General features: G+C 42.8%; 1 protein-coding gene and 1 long non-coding RNA gene across 3 annotated transcripts in view; one reads left to right on the forward strand and one right to left on the reverse strand.

Annotated features, from left to right (window-relative positions):
* The window catches only part of LOC131553311 (uncharacterized), a 71,648-nt gene that overhangs the window by 38,903 nt on the left and 4,940 nt on the right, over nucleotides 1-27,805 (forward strand). Inside the window, exon 4 of one of the 2 annotated variants that reach the window (XR_009274165.1) lies at nucleotides 16,110-16,218. The exons of the other annotated variant lie outside the window; for it this stretch is intronic. This is a non-coding gene — a long non-coding RNA (uncharacterized LOC131553311). Of the gene's footprint in view, nucleotides 1-16,109; nucleotides 16,219-27,805 lie in introns of those variants that run through there. 2 annotated transcript variants of the gene reach the window in all.
* LOC131553306 (tripartite motif-containing protein 16-like) lies at nucleotides 1,403-26,102 on the reverse strand. The gene is made up of 6 exons (XM_058797871.1): nucleotides 25,381-26,102; nucleotides 24,952-25,047; nucleotides 24,638-24,871; nucleotides 16,291-16,450; nucleotides 16,103-16,150; nucleotides 1,403-2,224 (listed from the first exon to the last, which is right to left on the reverse strand). Exons 1-6 carry the CDS (start codon nucleotides 25,957-25,959, stop codon nucleotides 1,710-1,712), a joined length of 1,632 nt encoding a protein of 543 aa, XP_058653854.1. The 5' UTR covers nucleotides 25,960-26,102; the 3' UTR covers nucleotides 1,403-1,709.

Consider the following 27,805-nt stretch of genomic DNA (forward strand, 5'->3'; position numbering starts at 1 on the left):
ATAAACTATTTAGACTAGTCTTGCAAGTTCATTTACATAACAGAAGTAGATTGGTCTAATTGGTCTGAAACAGGAAGGCTGGTTATCTCTTAGCGGACTACTTCTTAAGACTTTTACATTTTAAATATTGCATCTGTTTCATTAGTTAACTTATAATTCCTAATTGTTGATAGTTTCTTTACCCTGTTAAATCAGTAAACTGGTCAGAGCAACCAATACCTATGTTGTGCGTGTGTGTGTGTGTGTGTTTGCACATGTTTGTGTTTTGGACTGAACAGGAAAGCGATGATAAACATCCATTACGGCTCTGGATTCGCTGTGACTCTGAAACACAGTCGCTCTCAGAATAATTACACCTGAACGACACTCAGAGAGAGGAACATTTGTAAACCATTACCAGATCATTTCCTCTGCTAATACAGGATGTGGCTGCAACAAATGTCCCATGATGCATTTTTAATATTAAACTCCTGTGTGTGTGTGTGTCGGATAGAGCGTAGAAACTGCATCAGAACCTGGTTTGTGTTTCCTGGGCTGGTTTTTGGGAGTTTCTGATGACTTTGGAAAGGTTCCTCAGGAAAGTTCAGGACCTGGAAGAGCGAGCGAATCCCCGATCGGGCCTCTACACGAGCAGTCAGGAACTGAAGTGTGTGTATGAGAGCGAACAGGAAGTGAACGTTTGACACATGCACTGTTTTATGGTTCAGAGGCGGTTAATGTTTGCCAAGAGCGAGAGAGCTGTAATTGCACACTTCCTCTGAAGAGAGAGAGACACCGAGAGATCATGTGTACAGATCTCCTTATATTATATAATTCAATTCAATTCAAGTTTATTTATATAGCTCTTTTCACAATACAAAATAAAACGTTGCAAAGCAACTTTACAGGAAATTAAAGTTTCTACATTATATTTAGTAGTAGTTTATCAGTGGTGACTCTCAAGCTGATGTCTGTATGGCAGAAATGTACAGTAAAAGTCATGCAGTTAGTTCATGTCATGTTATCAAACAGACGGTGAGCACTATTACCTGAAATGATTATATGTTGTGATCAAACTAGGCAAAATTTGGTAGTTTTATATGTTGTCTGAGGGTTGGTATCATCTCTTCTCAGGTGTTCGGTCATCTCAGATCTTTTAAGGGTTGATTCAGACTGAAGCTTGTGTAATTCTTAGTTATCTCAGGATATCAACCCCGTGGCAGAAATGGAGAAGCAAGTAGAAAAAAAATTAGCGTAGTTTCTGTTCAAACCAAGCAAAAGAATGATAATGTGCATTTGATCAGATATAACTGAAGTACATATATGCACATAACTCCTACTTTGACAATATCTTGTTTATTCTAGTTCTGATATTTAAAAACTTTATATATAGTATAAACAGCAGAAACATTGAAAAAATGGCTTTGTTTTTGTTTTTTTATTTGTTTAGGTAAACTCATAAAATGACAATTATTTAGATAATGAATTATTTAGACGAATGAAGGTTGAGAAAAGCACAGAAACACATGGTCACTCAGCACACACACTGATCTTACTGTCTATATGAGGATTTATTACACATTTATTCTGATTCATGTTATTTCAGTGACAGAAGTTCAGCTGCAGTATTAATGTCATGAAGAGAAAACAAGAGACATCTCACTGTTTCTGATTTATCATGCAGCTCAAAGCATTATGGGTAGAATCTCTCTACAGTCTATTCTGATTCATCAACACAGTTTCACTGATGATCCAATATAAACCCAAAACCCAGGAAAGAGCGGCTGAGTGAATGTGGTCTGGACTGTGTGGATGAGGCTCATTGTGTCAGAGACGCTGTAGAAGGACAGAGTTCCTGCACCGTGATCCACAAACACTCCTATTCTACTGCTGATGGACTTCACAGAGAGACGAGTCTCTATATTATTGTGTCTGAATAAGTATCTGGAGCGAGAGCAGTCCAAACTCCAGGACTGATCATTATATCCAAACCCACACTCACCTCGTCCCTTCCTGCTGATGCTCTTATATGACACTGATATACACACATCTCCACTCCACTCAATCTCCCAGTAACGGCGTCCACACACACTCTCTCCACACAACACCTGACGCCAAACATCAAATCTGTCTGGATGATCAGGATACGACTGATCTGTGCCAGTGTTAGTAATCACTCTGTTTCTCTCAGACAGACGGAGGTGTTTATTCACTGTGTTCAGATCCAGAGTGAGCTGATGGGAATCTGATGGAGATAAAACACATCAGAATCAGGAATTATGAATCTGTTTGATCTTTTCATGTAGCTACACTCTTCATGTTCAGTGTATCATCAGTGTCTCAGTACAGATGAACAGATTCACAAAACATTCTTTAGAAGAAATTTCTTAACAACGTTTTCTTCTTATTTTCTAACTTGAGAAAAAAGTTTAAGAATGTTCTTATCTTTTTTCTTAAGATTTTCCTTCTCTATAATTAAACATTACAACAACACCTTCACAGTAGGACTATTAGTAGGGATAGTGACACAGTAAACAATGATATGTCATGATTGTATAAACATGATTTTTTTGGCTGAAATTCAATAACAACTCTACAAAAACGAGTCAGATAGTGAGCTCATGTCTAATTTTAATCTATAAATATGACAATCTTGGCAGTATAAAAATGGCAGTATTCAGCACATAAACACAGCATATACAAGATGCGTTTACTGTAGCAGCACACGTATTTTTATTCTATTACATTTTTACTTATTCTTTCATTTATTTTTAAAATTATTTTATATTTATTTTTTATGCATTCATTTATTTTTATATATATGTTTATTTATTTTTTATATTTATATTTATATTTATTCATTAATTTGTTTCTTTTTACTTTTGCTAAATGAGGGACATGGTTCTTGTGGAGCTCAATGGTATAACAAAGAGAGAGAAGCTATTATTGGTCTTTTAAATGGCATACCCCAATTAATATTCAATGTGACTTCAAAATACATTGTAATGCCATTTTTGTCACATGTTGACCTAGTTTCGTCTCGGTTACGTACATAACCCTCGTTCCCTGATGGAGGGAACGGAGACGTTATGTCGTGACGACATAGGGGATTTACTTGGGAGCCCCAATCATCTCTGACTTAAGAGAAAACGCCAATGAATATTGGCTAGTGGATTTTGCATACCTGCGCCACTCCCCGTGCACACGGGTATAAATAGGCGGCAGGTGCATCCACTCATTAGGTTTTACACTGAGGAGCCGAGAACGAGTCCCTGGCAACCAGCAATGGTTCAAGATTGTGGCATGGGGACATAACGTCTCCGTTCCCTCCATCAGGGAACGAGGGTTACGTACGTAACCGAGACGTTCCCTATCTGTCGGTCACTACGAGTTATGTCGTGACGACATAGGGGTCTTATGGAAAGCGCCACAACCTGAACCCCGTCACAACCTTGTGGCATGCAGATGCTGACAAGCGAGCGCGTGACAGACAAATGCCATGCGAAAGGTCGCAACCTTCCCATCGCCCCAGCGCAAATTTGCTAACCTTGGTGCCCGCAGGGACCACTGAGTACATCGCTGCTGGAGATAGCCAAGCCGCTGTTCCTTTTCCCACAGAAGTCAGAAGGGATTTCCTTTAATGAAAGATAGCTTCAAGTCTTTCCTATTTGTTGTTACAGCTTGGCAGTAACGACGGGGAAGCGAGCCTTCCAGAGAAGGGCGCTACGGAGGCCACATCCTGCCCGAAGGGAGGTAACATGTGGAGACACTGATATGGACTGACCCAGGCCTGGGGCAGTACTACATACGACTGGACCCTGGGGCAGATCCTACCTAGGGGTAGGGAGGAGAGCTGCCAGCAGGGCCTGACAGAAGGCTCTGTCAAAGGGAAGGCACGGGTTTACCGTGAGGGAAACCTTACCGTGGTAGAATACACATATGGGATTACCCGAAGGGAATCAAGCCATACGGACACCTAGCCCAGTACAGGGGCTGACCGGAGACCCGGGCAAGCTAACACAAGTACTGGGCCTGGCGTCAGACTGCTCCGCCCAGTCTGGCTGCCGGGGGTGCTGGAGGAACTCCACCAGGGTTCGCCGTCCGGGGAACTGAACTGGAGGAGGAAAACGGCACTCGTATCCCGGGTGAGGGGAATGGCGCAGCAAGCGTGACACCGGCCAGCTCTTCCCGCCACTTACCTGTTACCCAACACACGGGAAGAAACTGGCTCGATGCGGAGATTGTAAAATCTCGCAAAGGTGTTCGGTGTCGCCCAGCCCGCAGCTCTACAGATGTCTGGCAGAGAGGCGCCGTGCGCCAACGCATGGGAGGAGGCAACACTGCGTGTGGAGTGAGCCCTCACCCCTAGGGGGCACGGCTCGCCTTGGGATTGGTACGCCAATGCGATGGCATCCACTATCCAGTGGGCCAACCTCTGCTTGGAGACAGCCTTCCCTTTCTGCTGACCTCCGTGGCAGACAAAGAGCTGCTCAGAGCTTCTAAAGCTCTGGGTGCGGTCCACGATATGCACAACGCCTTACGGGACACAGCAACGCCAAGGCTGGATCTGCCTCCTCCGAGGGCAGGGCTTGCAGGTTCACCACCTGATCGCGGAAGGGCGTGGTGGGAACCTTAGGCACGATCCAGGCCGGGGTCTCAGGACAACGTGAGAGTAGACCGGCCCGAACACAAGGCACTCTTCGCTCACCGAAAATGCTTGGAGGTCCCCGACCCTCTTGATGGAAGTGAGCGGTCAGGAGCGCTGTCTTAGCAGACAGGAACTTAAGCTCAACTGAGTCCAGCGGCTCAAAGGGACCCCTCTGAAGCCCAGCCAGGACAATAGAGAGATCCCAGGGGGGTATCAGGGGTGGCCTAGGAGAGTTCAACCTCCTGGCACCCCTCAGGAACCTCACGATGAGATCGTGCTTTCCCAGGGACCGCCGTCCACTGCATCGTGATGGGCCGCAATAGCAGCCACATACACCTTCAAGGTGGAGGGTGACAGCCTACGCTCCAACCTTTCTTGCAGGAAAGAAAGCACTACTCCAATCGTACATCTTCGGGGGTCTTCTCGGCGAGAAGAACACCAGTTCGCGAACAGACTCCACTTCAGTGCATAGGCTTGCCTTGTTGAAGGAGCTCTAGCCTGAGTGATGGTCTCTACCACAGTCCGTGGGAGACCGCTCAAGTCTGCCGCGTCCTGTCCAGGAGCCACACGTGGAGGTTCCACAGATCTGGACGCGGGTGCCATATGGTGCCAAGCCCCTGAGAAAGGAGGTCCTTCCTCAGAGGGATGCGCCAGGGAAGAGCTGTCACAAGGAGTATGAGTTCGGGAAACCAGGTCCGGGTGGGCCAGTACGGCGATACCAGCAGGACCTGCTCCTTGTCTTCCCTGACCTTGCACAGTGTCTGTGCGAGCAGGCTCACTGGGGGAAACGCATACTTGCGCAGAGCCTGAGGCCAGCTGTGTGCCAGTGCATCCGTGCCGAGGGCTGGCAGTGGGAGGACTCGCGGGAAGCAAACAGGTGTACCTGAGCTTCCCCGAATCGACTCCAGATCAGCCGGACTGTCTCGGGATGGAGTCGCCATTCTCCGGGGAACGTGAGCTGTCGTGAGAGCGCGTCGGCCGCACGATTGAGCTCCCCCGGAATATGGACAGCACGCAGCGACTTGAGCCGCGTCTGACTCCAGAGGAGGAGATGGCGGGCGAGCTGTGACATGCGACGTGATCGTACACCTCCCAACCGGTTGATGTACGAAACAGTCGCAGTGTTTTCCGTACGGACCAACACGTGCTTGCCGAGCAGCAGTGGCCGGAACTGCCACAAAGCTAGATGCACTGTCAACAACTCTAGGCAGTTGATGTGCCAAAGCAGTCGAGGCCCTGTCCAGGGCCCCGAGGCTGCCTGCCCGTTGCATGTAGCGCCCCAACCCGTACTGGAGGCATTCGTCGTGACAACGACATGCCGGGACACTTGTTCTAGGGGCACCCCGGCCCGTAGAAAGGCAAGATCCGTACAGGGGCTGAAGGAGCGGCGACACTCCTGTGTGATGTTCACACGAAGTGTACCGCGACGCCATGCCCACCTGACTCGGGAGTGCAACCAGTGCTGAAGTGGTCTCATATGAAGCAATCCGAGCGGCGTGACTGCGGCTGCGGATGCCATATGCCCCAGGAGCCTCTGAAACTGTTTCAGAGGGACCACAGTCCTGCCTCTGAAGGAACTCAGGCAGTTCAGCACTGACTGGGCGCGATCCTCCGAGAGGCGCGCCGTCATACTCACCGAGTCTAACTCCACACCAAGAAAAGAGATTCTCTGCACAGGGGAGAGCTTGCTCTTTTCGCAGTTGACCTGAAGCCCCAACTGGCTGAGTGCTGAAGCACTGGGTCCCTGTGATCACACAACTGTTCTCGCACGCGGGCCATGCTCGAGATAGATGAGGATCCTGATGCCCACTTCCCGTAGTGGGGCAAGGGCGCCCTCCGTGCCTTCGTGAAGACACGGGAGGGACAGGGACAGCCCGAAGGGGAGGACCCTGTACTGCCATGCCCGACCCTCGAACACAAACTGTAGGCGGTCTGTGTCGCGGAAGGATCGAAACATGAAAGTAAGCGTCCTTCAGGTCGATCGCTGCAAACCAATCCTGGGGCTGGATGCATTTGATATGCGCCTGTTCGTCAGCATCTTGAACGGGAGCCTGTGCATGGCCCGGTTTAAGACTTGCTGGTCCAGGATTGGTCGAAGACCACCGCCTTTCCTGGGTACGATGAAGTAAGGGCTGTAAAACCCTTGCCTCATCTCGGCTGGAGGGACCGGCTCGATTGCATCCTTTGCCAGGAGGACAGCAATCCCCTCGCGCAAGACAGGAGCGTTCCGAGCTACCACTGAAGTCTCGAGAACGCCGCTGGACTTGGGAGGTCGCCTGGCGAACTGAATCGCGTAGCCGAGTCGAATCATGCCCGTGAGCCAACGAGACGGGCTGGGCAGCGTGAGCCACGCCTCCAGACGCCGTGCAAGTGGCTCCAACGGCGCGATCGACGTACCTGCGGTGGTGCAGCGAAAGGGAGTAGAGCTGGATGGTACAGAAGGCTGTGCGTTCTGAGGCATCCTCGCAAAATTCCCTGGGTCCCAGAGGGGACTGGCTAGAGGTGCGTGGGAGGCACTGCGTCCCCTGAACCGCACTCTCTTGGCCGCTGGCAAGATGGGTCGTGGGCGAGAGTGAGGAGGCAACGCGTTGCACACTGTCGGCCCGTGGACCTGAAAACCCGGAGGAAAGGGAAATTGCTCTTTCTTTTGACAAAGTGGGGGCCGCTGGCCCTTGAGCCAGCGGCGGAACAGAACCAGAGATTTTCCACCCGGCCCTCCTCCGGGGGAAGGAGCGGCGCTGTCCCTGCCGTCTCCTGAGAAAGAGCAGCTTCCCACATCACTGGGTTGCCCGTGTCAGGGCCGCTTTGTCGCCTATCTGGGCGATTAGGGGCCAACTGGGGGGGCGCCGCACACGAGAGGCTCGACGCACCGGCATATGGGACAATTCAGCACGGGGCGGAGCAGCTCTGGAGGATGCGGGAGGGCGCCCACGGCGACAAGCAGACTGGGGCTTGCCCTGCGGCGGAGCGGTGCATCACGCCGGGGCAAGCTACTTACCTGTTACCCAATTGGCCTCGGTCTGCTTCTGTACTGCCGAGAACTGCTGGGCACAGTCCTCGACAGTGTCGCCGAACAGTCCAGCCTGGGAGACGAGAGCGGCGACACTGTCGACATCGCTCTTCTCAAGGCTGAGCCATAGATGGCCCTCTTGGACCCCAAGTGTGGACATCGCCTTCCCGAGGGACTGCGCTGTGACTTCCATCGCCCGAAGGGCACAGTCAGTCACCGAGCACAGTTCCTGCATCAACCTCGGGTTGGTACTACCCTCGTGCATTTTAATGCCTTGGCTGGTGTACTCGCAGGATAGCCATGGCATGCAGGGCAGAGGCAGCTTGGCCCGCAGCACTGTAAGCTTTGGCCGCGGGCGGCCGTCAGCCTACAGGCTTTGGACGGGAGACGAGACTATTCCTCCAAGTGATGGCGCTCTGCGGGCACAAGTGCACTGCAAACACACTCTCCACCTGGGAAATGTCAACGTACCCCCTAGCTGCCCCGCCGTCGAGGGTAGCGAGGATGGGGGAGGCAGACGAGCCGCTTCTGGCCGTAAAAAGGGGCCATCCACGACTTCGTCAGCTCCCCATGCACTTCCGGGAAGAAAGGAACCGGGGCAGGGCGTGGTCGCGAGCCACGGCCCGTGCCGAGAAACCAATCATCTCACCGCGAGGGCTCAGGACTAAGAGGTGTGCACGCCTCCAGCCCGATGCTCGCGGCGGCCCGGGAAAGCACGGCCGTCAACTCTGGGTCCAACCCGAGGGAGGCAGCCCCGCCGAATCTTCATCCTCAGAGGACGATTGCCCATCCCCCGATGCTGCGATCGACGTCTGATCCTCTATCGGCGCACCAAATGAAACGCTGGGCACGCCGTGAGACGGCACAGCAGAATCACCGGGGAGCCGCACAGAACAGCTGCTGCGGGAGGAGTGAGAGGTCCGTGGGGACTGGCCCGGCGGAAAGGCTCTCACTGTAACCCTCAGATCGCCCAGAGCACTAGCCGATGGTTCTCTGCTCGTGGCAGAGAAGCCAGCGCGGGTAGTGACAGAGAGAGCCCCTCCCATCCCCGTGAGGAGAGAGAGGCGCGATCGCAGCACTGCCATGGTTACACGCTCAGAGCGAACGCATAAACCATCCACGAACGCAGCTTCAGCGCGCTGGATGCCCAGACCCTGAAGACAACGATCGTGGCCGTGGATGGAGGATAGGAAACGACCGCAACCAAGAGGACACGGCCAGAACGGCGTCTTTAAAAAGACGCGAACCGACCATGATTTGCTCTTTTAGGAAATCTGCTCTTTTTAGTTGAAGTGCCCAGGGGAATCGCTGCAGACAGGGACACCGCGCTTTCGCACCGTAACGCCAACCAGAACAGCTTCCAGACAGATGATGAATGGCTCTTTGTGGAGATCAACACGTTCATCCACTCGGCTCCGAAGCAAAAATCTAATGAGTGGATGCACCTGCTGCCTATTTATACCCGTGTGCACGGGGAGTGGCGCAGGTATGCAAAATCCACTAGCCAATATTCATTGGCGTTTTCTCTTAAGTCAGAGATGATTGGGGCTCCCAAGTAAATCCCCTATGTCATCACGACATAACTCGTAGTGACCGACAGATAGGGAACCTTAGTTCTCCTCATTAGTTAATTAGCTCCACACCTGTTTCTGTTTCCCCTTGATTACGTTTTGTATTTAAAGCCTGTGTTCATCCTTGTTTCTTTGTCTGCTATTATTTGATCATTGTGTTTTGCTACCCCTCGCTCCTGGATTATTTCTGTTTCTTGTTTGGATTTTTATTAAAAAGACTCTATTTTTTTTACACTCCTTCATCGTGCGTTTATTGGTAAAACACCGTAACAGAATAGCAGACTTTTAAAGTGAATTATTTTTTTTAAGTGGCGTTTTTCTTTGTTTATTTTGTTTTGTTTCCTCTCCCGGAATGGCCTTGTCAGCCGTCCAACTCCTGTGCCTTATATTAAATTATATTATATTTAATATAATTTAATATAAAATTTAATACTTCATAAACTTTAAATATTAACTGATGGTTGTCACTTTAAGTTGATCTTTATAAAATAATTAATAACTTATTTTCACAGCTTTAAGATGACAAAATCTAGACATAACTATAGTTTATGCCCAGGGGCGTAAATTTAATCTAACAGTAGGGGGGACAATAAACATAAAATTTCTCAAGAGCACTTTTTGAAGGGGACACAAATAATACAGCCAAAATTGTACTTGTGTACATAGCATGGACCGTGTTTAAATATGAGTTCAGTTCATATGGTTCTCACCACGGTCATATTATAATTATTATTTTGCGTCCTCCATAGTATTTTAGGTTTCATCTGAAACCGAGTATGTCTCTTTAGATATTCAACCGCATTAAACCCACTGATCTGCCACTTAACATCATATTGAGCAAAACCCAACACATTGGTAGGTCTACAATATTAGCCAAATATCAGTTCACACACAGGCTTTTCGCCGTGTTAGTTGTAGTGGGTGACAAGCTACAGTATTAAGCTTGTTAACCTTATAATCGCTCATAGAAAAAACATCGGATATCATAATTTTTTTTGTCATGACTAATTTATTAATGATCCAGCATCATCTGTATTAAAGAGAAAGAATAATTTCACCCGATGTTTAGAGAATAAAATAGCCTTGACAGCCTACTTACACATAACTAACAGTTACTGAGGAACTTGCTCTCTCCCACCGGACTCATGTGTGTGTGTGTGTGTGTGTGTGTGTGTGTGCTGGTAAAAGAGGAAAGCAGGCCGTGGACCAAACCACTGTGAGGCAAGGGAGGGGGGAATCAAAACATTTCTGAACTTAAAAGGTTTTTTTGCGTTTATTTTGTTTTACTACTCAAACAGTTATTTTAAGTATATGTCCATTATATTATTTTTAATACACAGAGTCGCTTGTAATTATATTTTTAGGGGGGACAACCCTCAGATATGGGGGGTCCTGTCCCCCCCGTATCCCCCGGGATTTACACCTATGTGTATGCCCAAAGATAAGGCATGTTGTCCGTATAAAGAAGGAGGCATCAGAAACCTGTCGTATCTGTTCAGGAAAAAAACAACTAAAGGCTAGAATACGCTACATAGCTTTTAAAATTTTAACAGATTTTTAAAACACTAGGCTTCATACACTTACCTATTTTGTAAATAGTCACAAAGGAAAACTGGGCATCATACAGTAAACGACTGAGGATCACACACTAGCAGACTTTAAATTCCTTCCGATCACAAAACACACACACACAGAAACATGTGCATTGTTGCTAGGAGACGCATGACAAATTAAAACAATAGGTGTTTTAAAAAAAGCTGAAAATATCAAACATGTTTGATCTCCGGCAGCTGGATGGAATCAGTGTCTGAAGCTAAAAAATATGACCTGCGAGTCTGTGACCATCATACACTACGTGATTTTCTATGGAATCAGTCGACTCCAATCTGCAGACTGGCTCTGACTTTCAGCAACTAGCATCAGCTTCTCCAGACTGTTAATTGGTGGAAAATCGGGGCAAAAATCATGTAGTGTATCGTCCAGCCATAAGAGACTGTAGATAAGTTGACATCCATTTAATAAGAGGCTTCATAATGAGGCTGTTTCTGTGTTCATCCCCATGAATTAAATATTTTATTGGTTTGTTTTATTTGATTTTTGAATGTATTACTCAGCTGAACGTGGACTAGTATAGATGTTATACAGGTGCTGGTCATATAATTAGAATATCATCAAAAAGTTGATTTATTTCACTAATTCCATTCAAAAAGTGAAACTTGTATATTATATTAATTCATTACACACAGACTGGTATATTTCAAATGTTTATTTCTTTTAATTTTGATGATTAGGGCTTACAGCTCATGAAAGTCAAAAATCAGTATCTCAAAATATTAGAATATTTACATTTGAGTTTGAATAAATGACCATCCCTACAGTATAAATTCTTGGTATCTCTTGTTCTTTGAAACCACAATAATGGAGAAGACTGCTGACTTGGCAATGATCCAGAAGACGAACATTGACGCCCTCCACAAAGAGGGTAAGTCACAGAAGGTCATTACTGAAAGGTGTGGCTGTTTACAGAGTGCTGTATCAAAGCATATTAAATGCAAAGTTGACTGGAAGGAAGAATTTGGGTAGGAAAAGGTGCACAAGCAACAGGGATGACCGCAAGCTTGAGAATACAGTCAAGCAAAGCCGATTCAAACACTTGTGAGAGCTTCACAAGGAGAGAACTGAAGCTGGAGTCAGTGCATCAAGAGTCACCACGCTCAGACGTCTTCAGGAAAAGGGCTACCAAGCCACTTCTGAACCAGAGACAACGTCAGAAGCATCTTACCTGGGCTGTGGAGAAAAAGAACTGGACTGTTGCTCAGTGGTCCAAAGTGCTCTTTTCAGATGAAAGTAAATTTTACATTTCATTTGGAAATCAAGGTCCCAGAGTCTGAAGGAAGAGTGGAGAGGCACAGAATCCATGTTGCTTGAAGTCCAGTGTGAAGTTTCCACAGTCTGTGATGATTTGGGCTGCCATGTCATCTGCTGGTGTTGGTCCACTGTGTTTTCTGAAGTCCACAGTCAACGCAGCCATCTACCAGGAAATTTTAGAGCACTTCATGCTTCCTTCTGTTGACAAGCTTTATGGAGATGCTGATTTCATTTTCCAGCAGGACTTGGCACCTGCCCACACTGCCAAAGGTACCAAAAGCTGGTTCAATGACCATAGTGTTACTGTGCTTGATTGGCCAGCAAACTCACCTGACCTGAACCCCATAGAGAATCTATGGGGTATTGTCAAGAGGAAGATGAGAGACACCAGACCCAACAATGCAGATGAGCTGAAGGCCACTATCAGAGCAACCTGGGCTCTCATAACACCTGAGCAGTGCCTCAGACTGATCGACTCCATGCCACGCCGCATTGCTGCAGTAATTCAGGCAAAAGGAGCCCCAACTAAGTATTGAGTGCTGTACATGCTCATACTTTTCATTTTCATACTTTTCAGTTGGCCAAGATTTCTAAAAATCCTTTCTTTGTATTGGTCTTAAGTAATATTCTAATATTTTGAGATACTGATTTTTTACTTTCATGAGCTGTAAGCTCTAATCATCACAATTAAAAGAAATAAACATTTGAAATATATCAGTCTGTGTGTAATGAATGAATATAATATACAAGTATGAATGGAATTAGTGAAATAAATCAACTTTTTGATGATATTCTAATTATATGACCAGCACCTGTATATGAACATATATGATGTTATATATGTTTACGAATATAAATTATGACTTGAATGCCTTGTTGCTTGATTTTAGTGTTCTGTTTTTGTTTTGTGATTGACTTTGTACCTTCAAAAAATATTTTTTAATTATTCTTTAAAAAGGTTGTTTAAAATAAGATTTTTTTAATAAAAAATGATGTGAGCTTAATGGGAACATGGGTGTGCTTAAAGAATACATAAATGTACCCATTAAGCACAGCCAGACTTTTTTAATTTAATGATGTATATCTTAATTTAAATGCTTTTGTCATTTAAAATAAAATTAAATATTTTTGTGTGAGAGATTAATATTTTATTTTTACATTACTTCTCGTACTGAAACTGATATCTTGTGCACTAAAAATGTCTCAATGTAGATTTTGGTGAGCTAAATAGGTACGTTTACCCTAACTTCAAAAGGACCTTAAAGGACCTGTTGAATTTAATTATTTCCTTTATTTACAAGTGAAAACCTCACAATTCCAGCTTTACTGAGAAATGATGCCAGCCGTCCTTTCGCGCCACCTGGTGGTGATTTCACAAATGAGTTTGTATGACTATATACTGTATACATGAAAGAATATCATACATGATCATTTTAATTTATTTTCGACCACTGACGCACCGGAACTCTGCAAGGACTGCCTCCCTCATTTGCATGTTGCACACGGAAAAGTAAATAAATAAATAAATAATAATAAATAAATATAAAATATTAATGTACGCATAATAATATGCTTAATCAATATCATATATGAAAGTGACGTGACATACAGCCAAGTATGGCGACCCATACTCGGATTTGTGCTCTGCATTTCACCCATCAAAGTGCACACACACAGCAGTGAACACACACACACACACACACACACACAGCAGTGAACACACACCCGGAGTAGTGTATAATATAATGTAATATAATATAATAATCAATATGCATTAGTGGTGGGCAAAAGAAATAAGTTAAGAAATTTCTTAAGATAAGAACATTCTTACGAACTGCCATGGAATTGAAGTGCAATTCTTGAAAAATTCTTAAGTTCTCAAATATATTCTTAAGAACATCTTAATTTTTTTTTCTTAAGAAGAAAACGACAGTCTTTATCTGAGTGAATACATGACGCACTGATAAACTCACATTTTATTGTCTTTTTGCGCTTCTTGCAGATTACCCTAATAATCATAAGCACACACACTCTTTTTGTCGTGACTTTGACTGGCGCTCAGCTTCACGTTTTTAATGCGGCGTGATTTTGAACAGCCTGTCTCAATCAAGCTGCAGCGATCTGTTTCATTCATTTCTGTGCTGTGTGTTTGCGCTCTCATCCGAGTGAATTGTTTACATTATCAGTCATCGCTGTCACTTCAGAAAACTCGCGCACATCCCTATTAATAGTCCTACTATGTATTATATGTAGCTAATGTTGTTGTAATGCTTAAATATAACAATTAATTTGAAATAACCCAGTAAATTTATTAAATAATTCTTACTGTTTGGGATTTAAGACAAGTCTGGGGCTGTCCTAAATTTAAGAAGTTATTTACGATGATTTTTAAGATTCTTTTCAAGAATTTGAATTCTTCTTAAGTTTTGTCTTAAGAACAATCTTATGAAAAAAGATAAGAATATTCTTAAGAAGAATTTTGGGGAATACAAAATATTCTCAACTTTTTTCTTCAGTTAAGAAGAAATTTCTTCTTAAGAATGTTTTGTGAATCCGGCCCCTGAAGTGGGACAATCACATTGACTCTATTGTGAAAAAGGCCCAGTAGAGGCTGTACTGTATTTGCTTCGCCAGCTGAGGAAGATCAACCTGCCACAGTTCTACTCTGCCATCATCGAGTCTGTCTTGTGTTCATCTATAACTGTTTGGTTTGACTCAGCTACCAAAACAGACATCAGAAGACTACAACGGACAGTCAGGACTGCTGAGAGGATTATCGGTGCCTCCAATAACTTTACACCTCCAGAGTGAGGAAAAGGGCTAAGAAAGTCCCTCTGGACCCATCACACCCAGCTCACTCTCTCTTTGAACTGCTGCCCTCTGGCCGGCGCTACAGATCACTGAGCACCAGAACAGCCAGACACAAGAACAGTTTTCCCCCCAAGGCCTTATCCCACCATAATAACACATAACACACCCCAGTACTGTACATCTGTAAATAACTCATCAAACCTTCATCTGCACATAGGACACATGCACATTCACAGTTCTGTCTATGGCCATTTTTTATTTTCTGTATATTTTTATTTTTATTACTGTTGTCATTTATAATTTATTGTCTATTCTCTTCATTATTAGTGTTTTTATTACCTTAATTATATGTTTTTTGCACTATGTTTGTACTTCTGTACTGGAAGCTCCTAACACCAAGACAAATTCCTTGCGTGTGTAAACACACTTGGCAATAAAGCTCTTTCTGATTCTGATAAATAAACTTAAAAATTAATTAATTAATTGAATAAATAAATAAAAAATATTTAAAAAAATAAATGAAATAATAAGCCAGTAAAATATAAAAATAAGTGTACAAATAAAGATAGTAATAATAAAGAAAAAATTTGATTTATATTTGTTTTATCAAATCATTTGTTCCTTTATTTATTTTCCTATTATTACATTTATATTACGTTTATTATTTTATTTATTTATTTGCATGTTGGGTCAAAAATTAGAGCATGTCCTCTATAGATTGCTGCATCTTGAGACAGGCTTTTTAAAAGTAACTGTTAAAAAACACAACGCATTAAAAATGCAAAGCCATGCTCCCATCAAGCTGGTAGCGACAGAAATGTTGCGCATACTTATGATTATCATTATTATGATTAGTACGGTAATCTGCGCAAAAACACAATCCTTGAAATGTTTTGCATTAAGTTTATCAGTCAGTCTTCAGGAAGAAAAAAGTGCATTTATTCAAGCAGATTTAGACTGTCACGTTCTTAAGAAAAGAAAAATAGATGTTCTTATAAAACATAGCCTAATTGAGAACTTTTAAATATTTTTTCAAGAACTGCACTTAAGAACTTCTTGGAATTTATACTAAGACATTTAAAAAGATTTCTGTGAATCTGGCCAGATATTGACCAGATATCTGTGCAAATCATTATTTACATCATCAATTATAAAACCTTCTACAGAAGAACATGAACTCAGTGAGTTTTTCTGCTTGTTTTCTTACTGACTTACATTGTAGGAAGCCGTTCCTGGTTCTGGGAACAATGTTGGTGAATGTGACTGTGGAAATCAACAGACATGAACAGTGTGATTCGCATGATCCTGCATCCATTCCTAAGACATTTCTAATATGATGTTCTCCATGATATGAGATGATGATGGACTGGTTTCTGAGAGCAGATGAATCTCCAGGACTTTACCTCTGTCTGAGATCTTCTTGAGCTGCTCTTTGCAGAAATCCTCCAGTTTGTCTCTCATCTGACAGACAGAATCTCTCAAACCATCAGAAGTGACAAGATAACTCAAGGGATCGTCATTTACGTCTGTAGATTCAGGAGGAGCTGAGAGAGACTGGAAACTCTACAGAAAACACAAATCAAAACTCATCAGCTCCACACTTCACCCAATAACCTGCTCCAACATCAGATTTGTGCGGCTCTTGTTGACTTGACTGATCTTTACCAAAAACTGTACTCAAGTAAAAGTAACAATCCTAATAGTTACTTGCGTAGGAGTAAAAATGTATCCAATGAAAAATCTACTCAAGTAGCCAGTCACTAGTTACTTGTGTATATATATGTGACCCTGGACCACAAAACCAGTCTTAAGTGTCAATTTTTCAAAATTGAGATTTCTACATCATCTGAAAGCTGAATAAATATCTTTCCATTGATGTATGGTTTGTTAGGATTGGACAATATTTAGCTGAGATACAACTATTTGAAAATCTGGAATCTGAGGGTGCAAAAAAAATCGAAATATTGAGAAAATCGCCTTTAAAGTTGTTCAAATGAATTCTTAGCAGTGCATATTACTAATTAAAAACGATGTTTTGATATATTTACAGAAGGAAATTTACAAAATATCTTAATGGAACATGATCTTTACTTAATATACTAATGATTTTTGGCATAAAATTAAAATCTATAATTTTGACCCATACAGTGTATTTTTGGCTATTGCTATAAATATACCCCAGCGACTTAAGACTGGTTTTGTGGTCCAGGGTCACACATATATATATACACAGAGCTGGGTAGTAACTGATTATATTTTTTAATTATTACTCTGTAGGTTTTTTAACCATGTATTATTAATTATAACTAACTAAAATGCACATATTCACGTTATTTCTTAGTTACATGTAATGCAGGCATTCCAAAACTTTGTCATCTAAACCTTATTCACCAAATATATTTGCTTTAAGATATATATATATATATATAAATAAATATTTCAATAATTAAGCATCACATTTGCGTGTTCACGGTTTCTTTGATGTTGATTAATGATCACATGGCATTGCTTTTTTAGCAAGTGTTTTATTTAAAACAAAGACTATAGAAATACAAAGACGGTTCACTCCTATCCTTATGAATGGGAGAAACTGCAACATGCAATATGGAGGAATAGTCCCACCTTCTAAATGAAAGAACTAAATTTCCCATAGAAACCTGACTAGACCAGCCGATGCATATGCGCAGTCAAAAGCACGTTATGACTCCGCATGCGCATTGGCTGGTCTAGCCTGAAAAATACGCTTTTTAAACACTATTTGAGCATAAGAAACAACATTCATGGGGCAATTAATTTCAGATTTTTGTTGCTGATTTGACATTTTGAGTTCAGCAAGCAGTTTTTGAGATTTCAGGATTCCCCCATTCATTAAGATGGGTCTTCTACGAGCTGCCCAGAGGCATAGCAAATTAAATATGGCCGCCAAGTGAAGAGACTTTCCTTGAAAGGGAGTTCAAATAAAAAAATAATCATTTAAAATTAAAAAAAAAAAAGAAAAGAAAGGGAGTTTGTTTTAAAATGACTTATTTTCATTTAATTTTTTTTATGATTTAATTAATTGTCAGCTTTTCATTAAACTCACAACCCCTCTGCAGTTCCTTTACGAACCCTAGTTTGGGAAACCTTGACGTAATATAATGTTTAATGCACTTCATGAATGGAACAAGTTTTCTTACTCTGCATTTTTTACATCATTATGATACAACATAATGCGATTTAAATCAATGTGATAAACGAGTTAAATCAAAAGTAATCTAAAAGTAATCTAATTATATTACCTAAAATGTGTAATGTAATAGGATTACGTTACTGACTACAAATTTTGTCATGTAATCTGGAATCAGTAACAGATTACAATTTGTAAGTAATCTACCCAGCTCTGTATATATACAGGTGCATCTCAATAAATTAGAATGTCGTGGAAAAGTTCATTTATTTCAGTAATTCAACTCAAATTGTGAAACTCGTGTATTAAATAAATTCAATGCACACAGCCTGAAGTAGTTTAAGTCTTTGGTTCTTTTAATTGTGATGATTTTGGCTCACATTTAACAAAAACCCACCGATTCACTATCTCAACAAATTAGAATATGGTGACATGCCAATCAGCTAATCAACTCAAAACACCTGCAAAGGTTTCCTGAGCCTTCAAAATGGTCTCTCAGTTTGGTTCACTAGGCTACACAATCATGAGGAAGACTGCTGATCTGACAGTTGTCCAGAAGACAATCATTGACACCCTTCACAAGGAGGGTAAGCCACAAACATTCATTGCCAAAGAAACTGGCTGTTCACAGAGTGCTGTATCCAAGCATGTTAACAGAAAGTTGAGTGGAAGGAGAAAGTGTGGAAGAAAAAGATGCACAACCAACCGAGAGAACCGCAGCCTTATGAGGATTGTCAAGCAAAATCGATTCAAGAATTTGGGTGAACTTCACAAGGAATGGACTTAGGCTGGGGTCAAGGCATCAAGAGCCACCACACACAGACGTGTCGAGGAATTTGGCTACAGTTGTCGTATTCCTCTTGTTAAGCCACTCCTGAACCACAGACAGCGTCAGAGGCGTCTTACCTGGGCTAAGGAGAAGAAGAACTGGACTGTTGCCCTGTGGTCCAAAGTAGAGGCCTTCACGGAGGACCCGAGACCCGAGGATGGGTCTATATTTTAAATGGTCAGCCGGGTCCGGGTCGGGTCTCAATCTATTACTTCGGGTCCCGGGTCTGTTTAACATTGTGTGTAATACCCGAGTTGATCGGAGAACACCGCACCAGCCAGTGATCAGTGTGCGTGTGTTTTGTAACTTGCAGTTTGTAAAATTAGGATGAGAAAATAATGAGCAGGAAATAAGGTGAAAGAAAAATTTTAAAAAACATGCGTTACCTCGAGTTGTCAGAAGCAGAGCGCAGGCGGAGTTCATGTAGCCTACTGCAAGCGGACGGTGATCATGGATTTCTTCATGAGTGATGTGGAAAAAAAGCTGAAACAAAACTGAAGAAGAGACGCACCTGTTATTGAACACACACGCAGTAAAGTGTAACGCACTTCTTGTTCTGCACGTTTTTTGCTAAAAAAAACAATTGCTCCGAGTCTTTTGTTATTGTTGCGTAAATGCAACAGTCGAAGTTGACTCGAGATGAAAAAAAGCAAAAAAAAAACTGCAAAGTTGCATTAGTCATCCGTCACTGACCGTGACAGCAAGTAGACTTTTAAAGTGGATTAATCAGTGGATTAAGAAGGCTCTTTCAGGTCGGGTGCGCGTCGGGTCTAGGTAGTACATTTAAGGAATTTTTGGACCCGTGAAGACCTCTAGTCCAAAGTCCTCTTTTCAGATGAGAGCAAGTTTTGTATTTCATTTGGAAACCAAGGTCCTAGAGTCTGGAGGAAGGGTGGAGAAGCTCATAGCCCAAGTTGCTTGAAGTCCAGTGTGAAGTTTCCACAGTCTGTGATGATTTGGGGTGCAATGTCATCTGCTGGTGTTGGTCCATTGTGTTTTTTGAAAACCAAAGTCACTGCACCCATTTACCAAGAAATTTTGCAGCACTGTTTTTTTTTGCTTCCTTCTGCTGACCAGCTTTTTAAAGATGCTGATTTAATTTTCCAGCAGGATTTGGCACCTGCCCACACTGCCAAAAGCACCAAAAGTTGGTTAAATGACCATGGTGTTGGTGTGCTTGACTGGCCAGCAAACTCACCAGACCTGAACCCCATAGAGAATATATGAGGTATTGTCAAGAGGAAAATGAGAAACAAGAGACCAAAAAATGCAGATGAGCTGAAGGCCACTGTCAAAGAAACCTGGGCTTCCATACCACCTCATGCCACAAACTGATCACCTCCATGCCACGCCGAATTGAGGCAGTAATTAAAGCAAAAGGAGCCCCTACCAAGTATTGAGTACATATACAGTAAATGAACATACTTTCCAGAAGGCCAACAATTCACTAAAAATGTTTTTTTTTTTTATTATTGGTCTTATGAAGTATTCTAATTTGTTGAGAGTGAATTGGTGTGTTTTTGTTAAATGTGAGCCAAAATCATCACAATTAAAAGAACCAAAGATTTAAACTACTTCAGTCTGTGTGCATTGAATTTATTTAATACACGAGTTTCACAATTTGAGTTGAATTACTGAAATAAATTAACTTTTCCACGACATTCTAATTTATTGAGATGCACCTGTATACAGTATCTCACAAAAGTGAGTACACCCCTCACATTTCAGCAACAATTTCAGTATATCTTCTCAAGGGACAATACTACACAAATTAAACTTGGATATATTTTAGAGTAGTCAATGTGCAGCTTGAAAATTTACTGTCCTCTAAATATAACTCAACATATAGCCATTATTGTCCAAATAACTGGCAACAGAAATGAATACACCCTAAGTGAACATGTCAAAACTGTGTCCAAAGTGTCAATATTTTGTAGAGGCACCATTGTTATCTAGCACTGCCTTAATCCTCCTGGGCTTGGAGTTCACCAGAGCTGCGCAGGTTGTTGATGGCATCCTCTTCCACTCCTCCACAAAGACATCACAGAGCTGCTGGATGTTAGACACATGGTGCTTCTCCACCTTCCGCTTGAGGATGCCCCACATGTGCTGCATAAGGTTCAGGTCTAGAGACATACTTGGCCACTCCAGCATCAGCAAAGCAGTTGTCATCTTGGCTTGTGTTTGGGGTTGTTATTATGTTGGAAAACTGCCGTTCGGCCCAGTTTCTGAAGGGAGGGCTTCATGTTCTGCTTCAGAATGTCACAGTACATGTTGGAATCCATGTTTCCCTCAATGAACCGCAGCTCCTCAGTACCAGCAGCACTCATGCAGCGCCACACCATGAAGCTACCACCACCATGCTTGACTGTAGGCAAGACACAGTTTTCTTGGTACTCCTCACCAGGGCATCACCACACATGCTGGACACCATCTGAGCCAAACAAGTTTATCTTAGTCTCATCAGACCACAGGACATGGTTCCAGTAATTCATGCTCTTGGCCAGGTTGTCTTCAGCAAACTGTTTGCAGGCTTTTTTGTGAGCCAGCTTCAGAAGATCTTCTCTCTGGGACGACGGCCATGCAAACCGACTTGTTGCAGTGTGTGGCGTATGGTCTGAGCACTGACAAGCTGACCTTCCACTTCTGCAACCTCTAAAGCAATGCTGGCAGAACTCATACGTCTGTTTTTTGAAGCCAGCTTCTGCACCTGACGCACAGCACAATGATCTAACTTCTTTGATCGACCCTTGCAAGGCCTGTTCTGAGTGTATGACCCTGGCCACTGTACTGTAACTCAGTTTCAGGATGTTACTGATCTTCTTAGCCTCGGCCATCTTTGTGGAGAGCAACGATTCTAATTCTCAAATCCTCAGAGAGTTCTTTGCCATGAGGTGCCATGTTGAACATCCAGTGGTCAGTATGAGAGAATTGTACTCAAAACAAAATTTTAACTGCTCTAATACAAGATACACAAATTTGTATAGTCCTGTCAAGCAGACAAAAACATGAACATGATGAATAGGACATGTGGCTTTGCATGGTTAAATGACGTATAGCTGTTTTCACGAAGGGTGTACTCACTATTGTTGCCAGCTTTTTTGACAATAATGGTTATTTTCAGAGGACAGTAAATCTTTACTGCTATACAAGTTGCACATTGACTACTCTAAAATATATCCAAGTTTCATTTCTATAGTATTTTCCCTTGAAAAGATATACTAAAATGGTTGCCGAAATGTGAGGGGTGTACTCACTTTTGTGAGATACTGTGTATATATATATACACGGTATATATATATATTTGAAAAAGAATAACAATAAGAACAAATTAGAAGCACAAATGAGGATTTGTAAAGAAAAATGTCAGAGGATTTCGATATAAGCCAAGAGGAGACTGGTTTTCCTTTGCTCCTGTAAACAAACTTGTGAGACTAGCATATCTCAGAGATGCATGTGCTGTGCATACGTCCTACGTCATCCACCGGAACGGCTTGCTCATATGACAGTTAGCGGAAGTGAGAGAAAAGTGTTTATTATGTTTGAAATATGGATATTTTTCTTACAAAAACACATCAATTCACTACAAGAGGCCTTTATTCATCCTCCGGAGCCATGTGAGGCATGTTTTGTTACGGATGCGTGCACTTTATTTCACGTTTTCTGAACTGTTGAGAAAAAGCACCCACTTACCCCCATTGTAAGGCTTGGAGGGGCCAGGACAATTTTTTATATAAGTCCGATTGGATTCGTCTAAAAGAAGAAAGTCATATACACCTAGGATGCCTCGAGGGTGAGTACATCACAGGCTAACCCTAACTAGAACTAACCCTTTAAAACCAATTTTTAGCTTGTGAAAATACTAGTGTTCTAATACCTTTTCACACCATTGTACAGATAAATCAGCATCAGAAATTAACTGATTTCCACAGGGGTATTTCTTCATTTCTTACTTGAGGGCAATTTTATAACTACCTCATATAACAAATGAAAGGTTGTCATGCAATGACAGTTTGTTGTTTATGCTGATGAGAGAATTTGCAAATACACATTCATCAGAATTCAATCAATGAGCGCGCACACTGAACAACTCCAGAGTTCTCCGCTGTGACGAATCAAAACGCCTCTGATTGGATATTGCATTCGTAGCCTCAACAGGAACGTGTGTGATTGGTTATAATGCTCATCGCTGCAGACCGTGGTCAAAAAAGGATTTGATGCAATGTAATAAAGCAAATCTACTATAAATGAAATGCCGCGAGCAACACTTTTCATTCATTTCACTCTACACATTTCACTTGATTGACAGTCGATCTAGCTTACCGCTACTACAATATTACTTAAATGAAATCGAATGTATACCTGTGGAACCTTCACAGACAGCACACAGTGTTCAACTAATAAAGATCCTCAGTGCAGGCCAACAGTAGAATTTGCAGATTTGGCTTCAATTGACTGTAGGTCTTTATGTTCTCTGTGTTATTAAATTACCCGGAATGAATGAGAAACCCCTTCAGACGATTCAGTACGTGCAGGGAACTGAACAAATCATTCAAAATGATCCGCGAACCAATTCAGACCATTTTGCAGGCTTATTTGTTCAAGGCCTTGAACAGAATTGACTCAAAAGAGTGATTAATTCGGGCATCGTTCATGCCCCAGATAAAAGAGACAGCGCGCATGGAATAAACTACACATTTCTTAACATGTATATCATTAAAATTGTAAAAAATTTGATTAATAAAAAATAAAAGTGTAACTAGAGGAACGCCGCCCATTGTAGCAAGTAAAAGTACTGTTTTTTCGTTAGAAATGTACTCGAGTTAAACTAAAAGTACCCATCTTTAAATCTACTCTTAAAAGTAAAAATTTTCCAAAAATGTACTCAAGTAAATGTAACGGAGTAAATGTACTTTGTTACTACCCGCCTCTGTTAGTAACTCACCTCAATCCAGCACTTTCACAGCATCAGCTTCATTCTTCTCATATTCATTATATCACATTAGAGCTACAGATTCTAGTATTTGCCACTTACACTCTATATGAACTTTCTAGGAAATAGTTTGTATGATAAAACATCTGCTAAGAACATAAATGTCCATCTAACAGCTCAAGCACATCAATGGAGTCTCATTGTAGGGTTGAGTAGATTTGCTCAGGAAAAGCAGCTCAAAGACTATGATTAGATTTGCCATTATTTACAACTTTAGAGCAGTTAGAGACACTGAAACTGCACAAGGATCCTTAAGACACGCTCAGGTTTGGTTTTGTTTCAATACGCTGAAGCATTGCTAATATACTGCCTGACTTTGGGATCTTCATGGTCAAATTCATCAGTTACAGGCAAATAAAAATTAATTTTATCATGTTTGAGGATCACCTGATCCAATTATGATGAACGTTACTCAGAATCTGTACTATCAAGTTCACTGATTTCAACATGATGTAATAAATCAGAAGGAAAAATTAGGTAAAATGTTGAAATGTTAGTGAAGTTTTGAGCTGTTGGTGGCGCTAGTGGTGTTTGACAGCTAAATATATCTTCCAGAAGAAAGAGCTCAGAGAAATGATTCCTAAGATTCCCAGAGCTGAAAGCCATTTGTAAGCGGCGTGTCTTTCAGAAGAAGATGATCAGATGAGAGTCTGACTGATGATTATATAATAAGACACTCATGAAATGTTTCTCTGTGAGTCTCGTGTCACAGCAGGATCTGCTCAAGTCCACTATGATCCTGTTCTTCTAGATCTGTGTTACCTGCAGGAACTGGATGTGATCCTGTGTGTGTGAAAGCTGCTCCAGCTCAGCGTCTCTCCTCCTCAGATCATTGATCTCCTGCTCCAGTCGCTCCAGTCGTCCTTCAGCTCGACTCACTGCTTGCTTTTCCTGATCTCTGATCAGCCGTATCTGCTCAGAGCGGCGTCTCTCAATGGAGCGGATGAGCTCAGTAAAGATCCTCTCACTGTCCTCCACTGCTGTCTGTGCAGAGCGCTGTTAGGACACACAGTGATTCAGGCTTCAGTGAGTCTGAACTGAGACTGAGACAAACTTCTCTTCTTCTCCAGACTCACCTTCTGAGACTCCACAGCCTCTCTCAGCTGCTGAAGATCTTTCTCTCTCTGCTGGATTCTCTGCTGGAGCGTCTTCTGCGTCTCCTTCAGCTGCTTCTGCAGGACAAACAGATGATAGTGAATCTCACAGAAAACTACTGGCACTAAATCATCATGTGAACAGATGAATCCAGTAAAAGTGGAGCTGATAACTAATGGCTGTAGGTTCAGACTCCAGAAGTGATGACCGGTTACAATCATCATATATGAATAAACATGAAGATTAATGCCTGTTTCATACTGCAAGTGTAAGTATTATAAAAGTGAAACTGACACAGACATAGCACTCTTTTTTGTGTTCTGTGTAATTATGCTGCCGCTCTACACTGAATATAAACAGATTATTGGATCACTATACTGAGTATTAACTTGATCGCTAGTGTTAAATACCTGTTTCTCTGTCCTCTGTGCTGCCGCTGATACAATGTTGTGGTTTTTATGTTCAATAATCGTACACAGCATACATATACATTTCTGGTCAGTGCAACAGAAAACCTCGAGGAGCTTCTCATGTTTCTGGCAGATCATCTCCTGCAGTCGTCCAGTGGCTTCAGTCAAATTGTGTCTCTTTCCTTTAAACCAACTCTCATGTTGTTCGAGGTGATTCTGACAGTAAGAGTTCAGACACACCAGACAGGACTTGACGGCTTTGTATTTTCTTCCAGTACAGACGTCACACTGCACATCTCCAGCTCCAGCGTCACAGTCAGCAGAGAGTTTGGTCTTCTTTATTTTCTCCACCATTTCAGCCAAGATGGTGTTTCTAGCTAAAGCAGGTCTTGGACTGAAGGTCTGTCTGCACTGAGGGCAGCTGTAGACTCTCATCTGATCCTCCTGATCCCAGCAGCCTGTAATACAGCTCTTACAGTAACTGTGTCCACAGGGAATGGCCACTGGATCCTTCAGGAGATCCAGACACACTGGACACAAGAATTCCTTCTTATTCACTGAAATTCTGTCTTCTTCCATTTTACTGCATGAACACAGAGACACAAACACACAACAGCTCAACTACACTTCAGTTTCTCTTTCTCTGAAATCAAGTGAATCTTGTTTCCTGGCTCTGTGTTCGAGTGACATGTGTAAAACAGGTTTGTCTGTGAGTCTGTAAAGCAGGTTCCTCATTCCTGCTCCTGTAGAGTCACACTAACACGCATATTGGGTTTGCATATTTTATGGCTTTTTATATTGTACAAACTGTATCTTCTATCCCCATACCCTTGCTAACCTTACACTTAAACCTACCCCTCACACAAAAATCTCTGCATTTTTAGATTTTCAGAAAACATAGTTAAGCCATTTGGGAAATGTCCTCATAAACGCTTCAGTTACTAACAGAACCTTGGTTCCCTTTCAATACTCTTCACTGAATCATGCTTTGGGGGAAACTCAGTTTGCTCTGAATACTGAAGCCTGATTTCTTATTGTTCATTTAGCTGCATGATCAAATGGTATTTCAGCCCGATTGACTTTGTCAACGCTGAGTGCTATTTCTTCAGAATTTTTTGACTGATAAGTGAGAGCTTTGACTCACATGCAGCATTATAGCATGGACATAATGCTTTTATTGCTGTTATCTCAGGGAGCCAAGGTTATGTTTGTAACCAGAGCGTTCCCTTGATTCACTCACTTTGCATGAATCATGCTTTGGGGAATGTTGTCCAATAATGTTGTGCTATAAGTGCAAAACAAAAGCTATCCTCTGAGCCCAAACCCAGGACACCCAAGATGAGGGCCCTTAGGGTAACATGGGCCAATAAGGGCACAACTAGCCTGGAATCAGAGAGGCCCAGGCCACAAGGCTGGAGTCCTCCAACATAAATAGACCCAACCACTAGCAGTGGTCGCGTCAAAGGACAAAGTGGTCAAAGGACAATTTGATTAGGCGGACAAGATCCGTGTCTGCAGGGCAGGGATGTCCAGGTTATAAAACCTAGCAAAGGTAGACAGCAAAGACCAGCCAGCTGCCGTACAGTTATCTCCAATTAAAACTCTACTGGACCAAGCCCAGGAGGAGGCCATTCCCCTGATGAAGTGGGCCCTAACTTCAATGGGGCACTGTAAGCCCACTGAGGTGTAAGATGGTGTTTTCTATGGTATAGTTTCTGCTTCATAACTGGCAGCCCTTTAGAGCGGCCTCCGAAGCATGAAAAGAGATGCTCTGATTGCTGCTACTGGTTAGAGGGCTCTATTTATCCCAAGGATAAATTAGCACCCTGCTCATCCTCCAAGAAGGAAAGAGTTAAAATGGTAATGACCTGTGCTTTCAATGAAGTTGAGTGCACTTTAGGCACATAAACGTGTCTTGGATTAAGGAAGACTTTGCAATCTGTAGGTCCAAACTCAAGCTCCCTGAGAGCGCCTGCAGGTCACCCACTTGTTTGACCAACACTAAAGCCAGCAGGAGAGCGGTCTTAAGGGGCAGGAGCTGTAAATCGGCTGACTGAAGGGGCTCAAACGAAGGCCCTTGAAGGGATGTGAGGACCATTCAGTCTCCGGACTCCCCTCATGAACTTAATTACTCTTTTGGTTTCCCTATAGACTGGCCAGTCAAGATAGTGTGATTCACTGCAATGGCTGCCACATGCAATTTGAGCATGAAAGGGTGTCTCCGTTCTCCTGAAGACACACTGCCCTGGGACAACATGTCCCCTCACTGGTTCAATTTGCCTGGCACATGCACTGCCTTCAAGAAGCGCAGGTTGCATTGTGCCCCCAAGAGGAGGTTCATTTTGTATGAAGCAGGAACAACAGAACCACAGAGGAGGTGGCCGCCATCAGGCCCAGTATCCTCTGGAAAACTCTAATGGGAAGA

This window comes from Onychostoma macrolepis, chromosome 14, assembly GCF_012432095.1.
Source record: "Onychostoma macrolepis isolate SWU-2019 chromosome 14, ASM1243209v1, whole genome shotgun sequence".
In the NCBI taxonomy this organism is placed as follows: Eukaryota; Metazoa; Chordata; class Actinopteri; order Cypriniformes; family Cyprinidae; genus Onychostoma; species Onychostoma macrolepis.

Excerpts from the sequence above, each read along its gene's own strand:
- LOC131553306 (XM_058797871.1), bottom strand. The coding sequence starts at position 25,959 with ATGGAAGAAGACAGAATTTCAGTGAATAAGAAGGAATTCTTGTGTCCA. Across the intron at positions 16,151-16,290 it reads CAAGAAGATCTCAGACAGAG|TCACATTCACCAACATTGTT; the intron begins GTAAAGTCCTGG and ends TGATTTCCACAG. Across the intron at positions 2,225-16,102 it reads CAGGAACGGCTTCCTACAAT|ATTCCCATCAGCTCACTCTG; the intron begins GTAAGTCAGTAA and ends TATCTCCATCAG.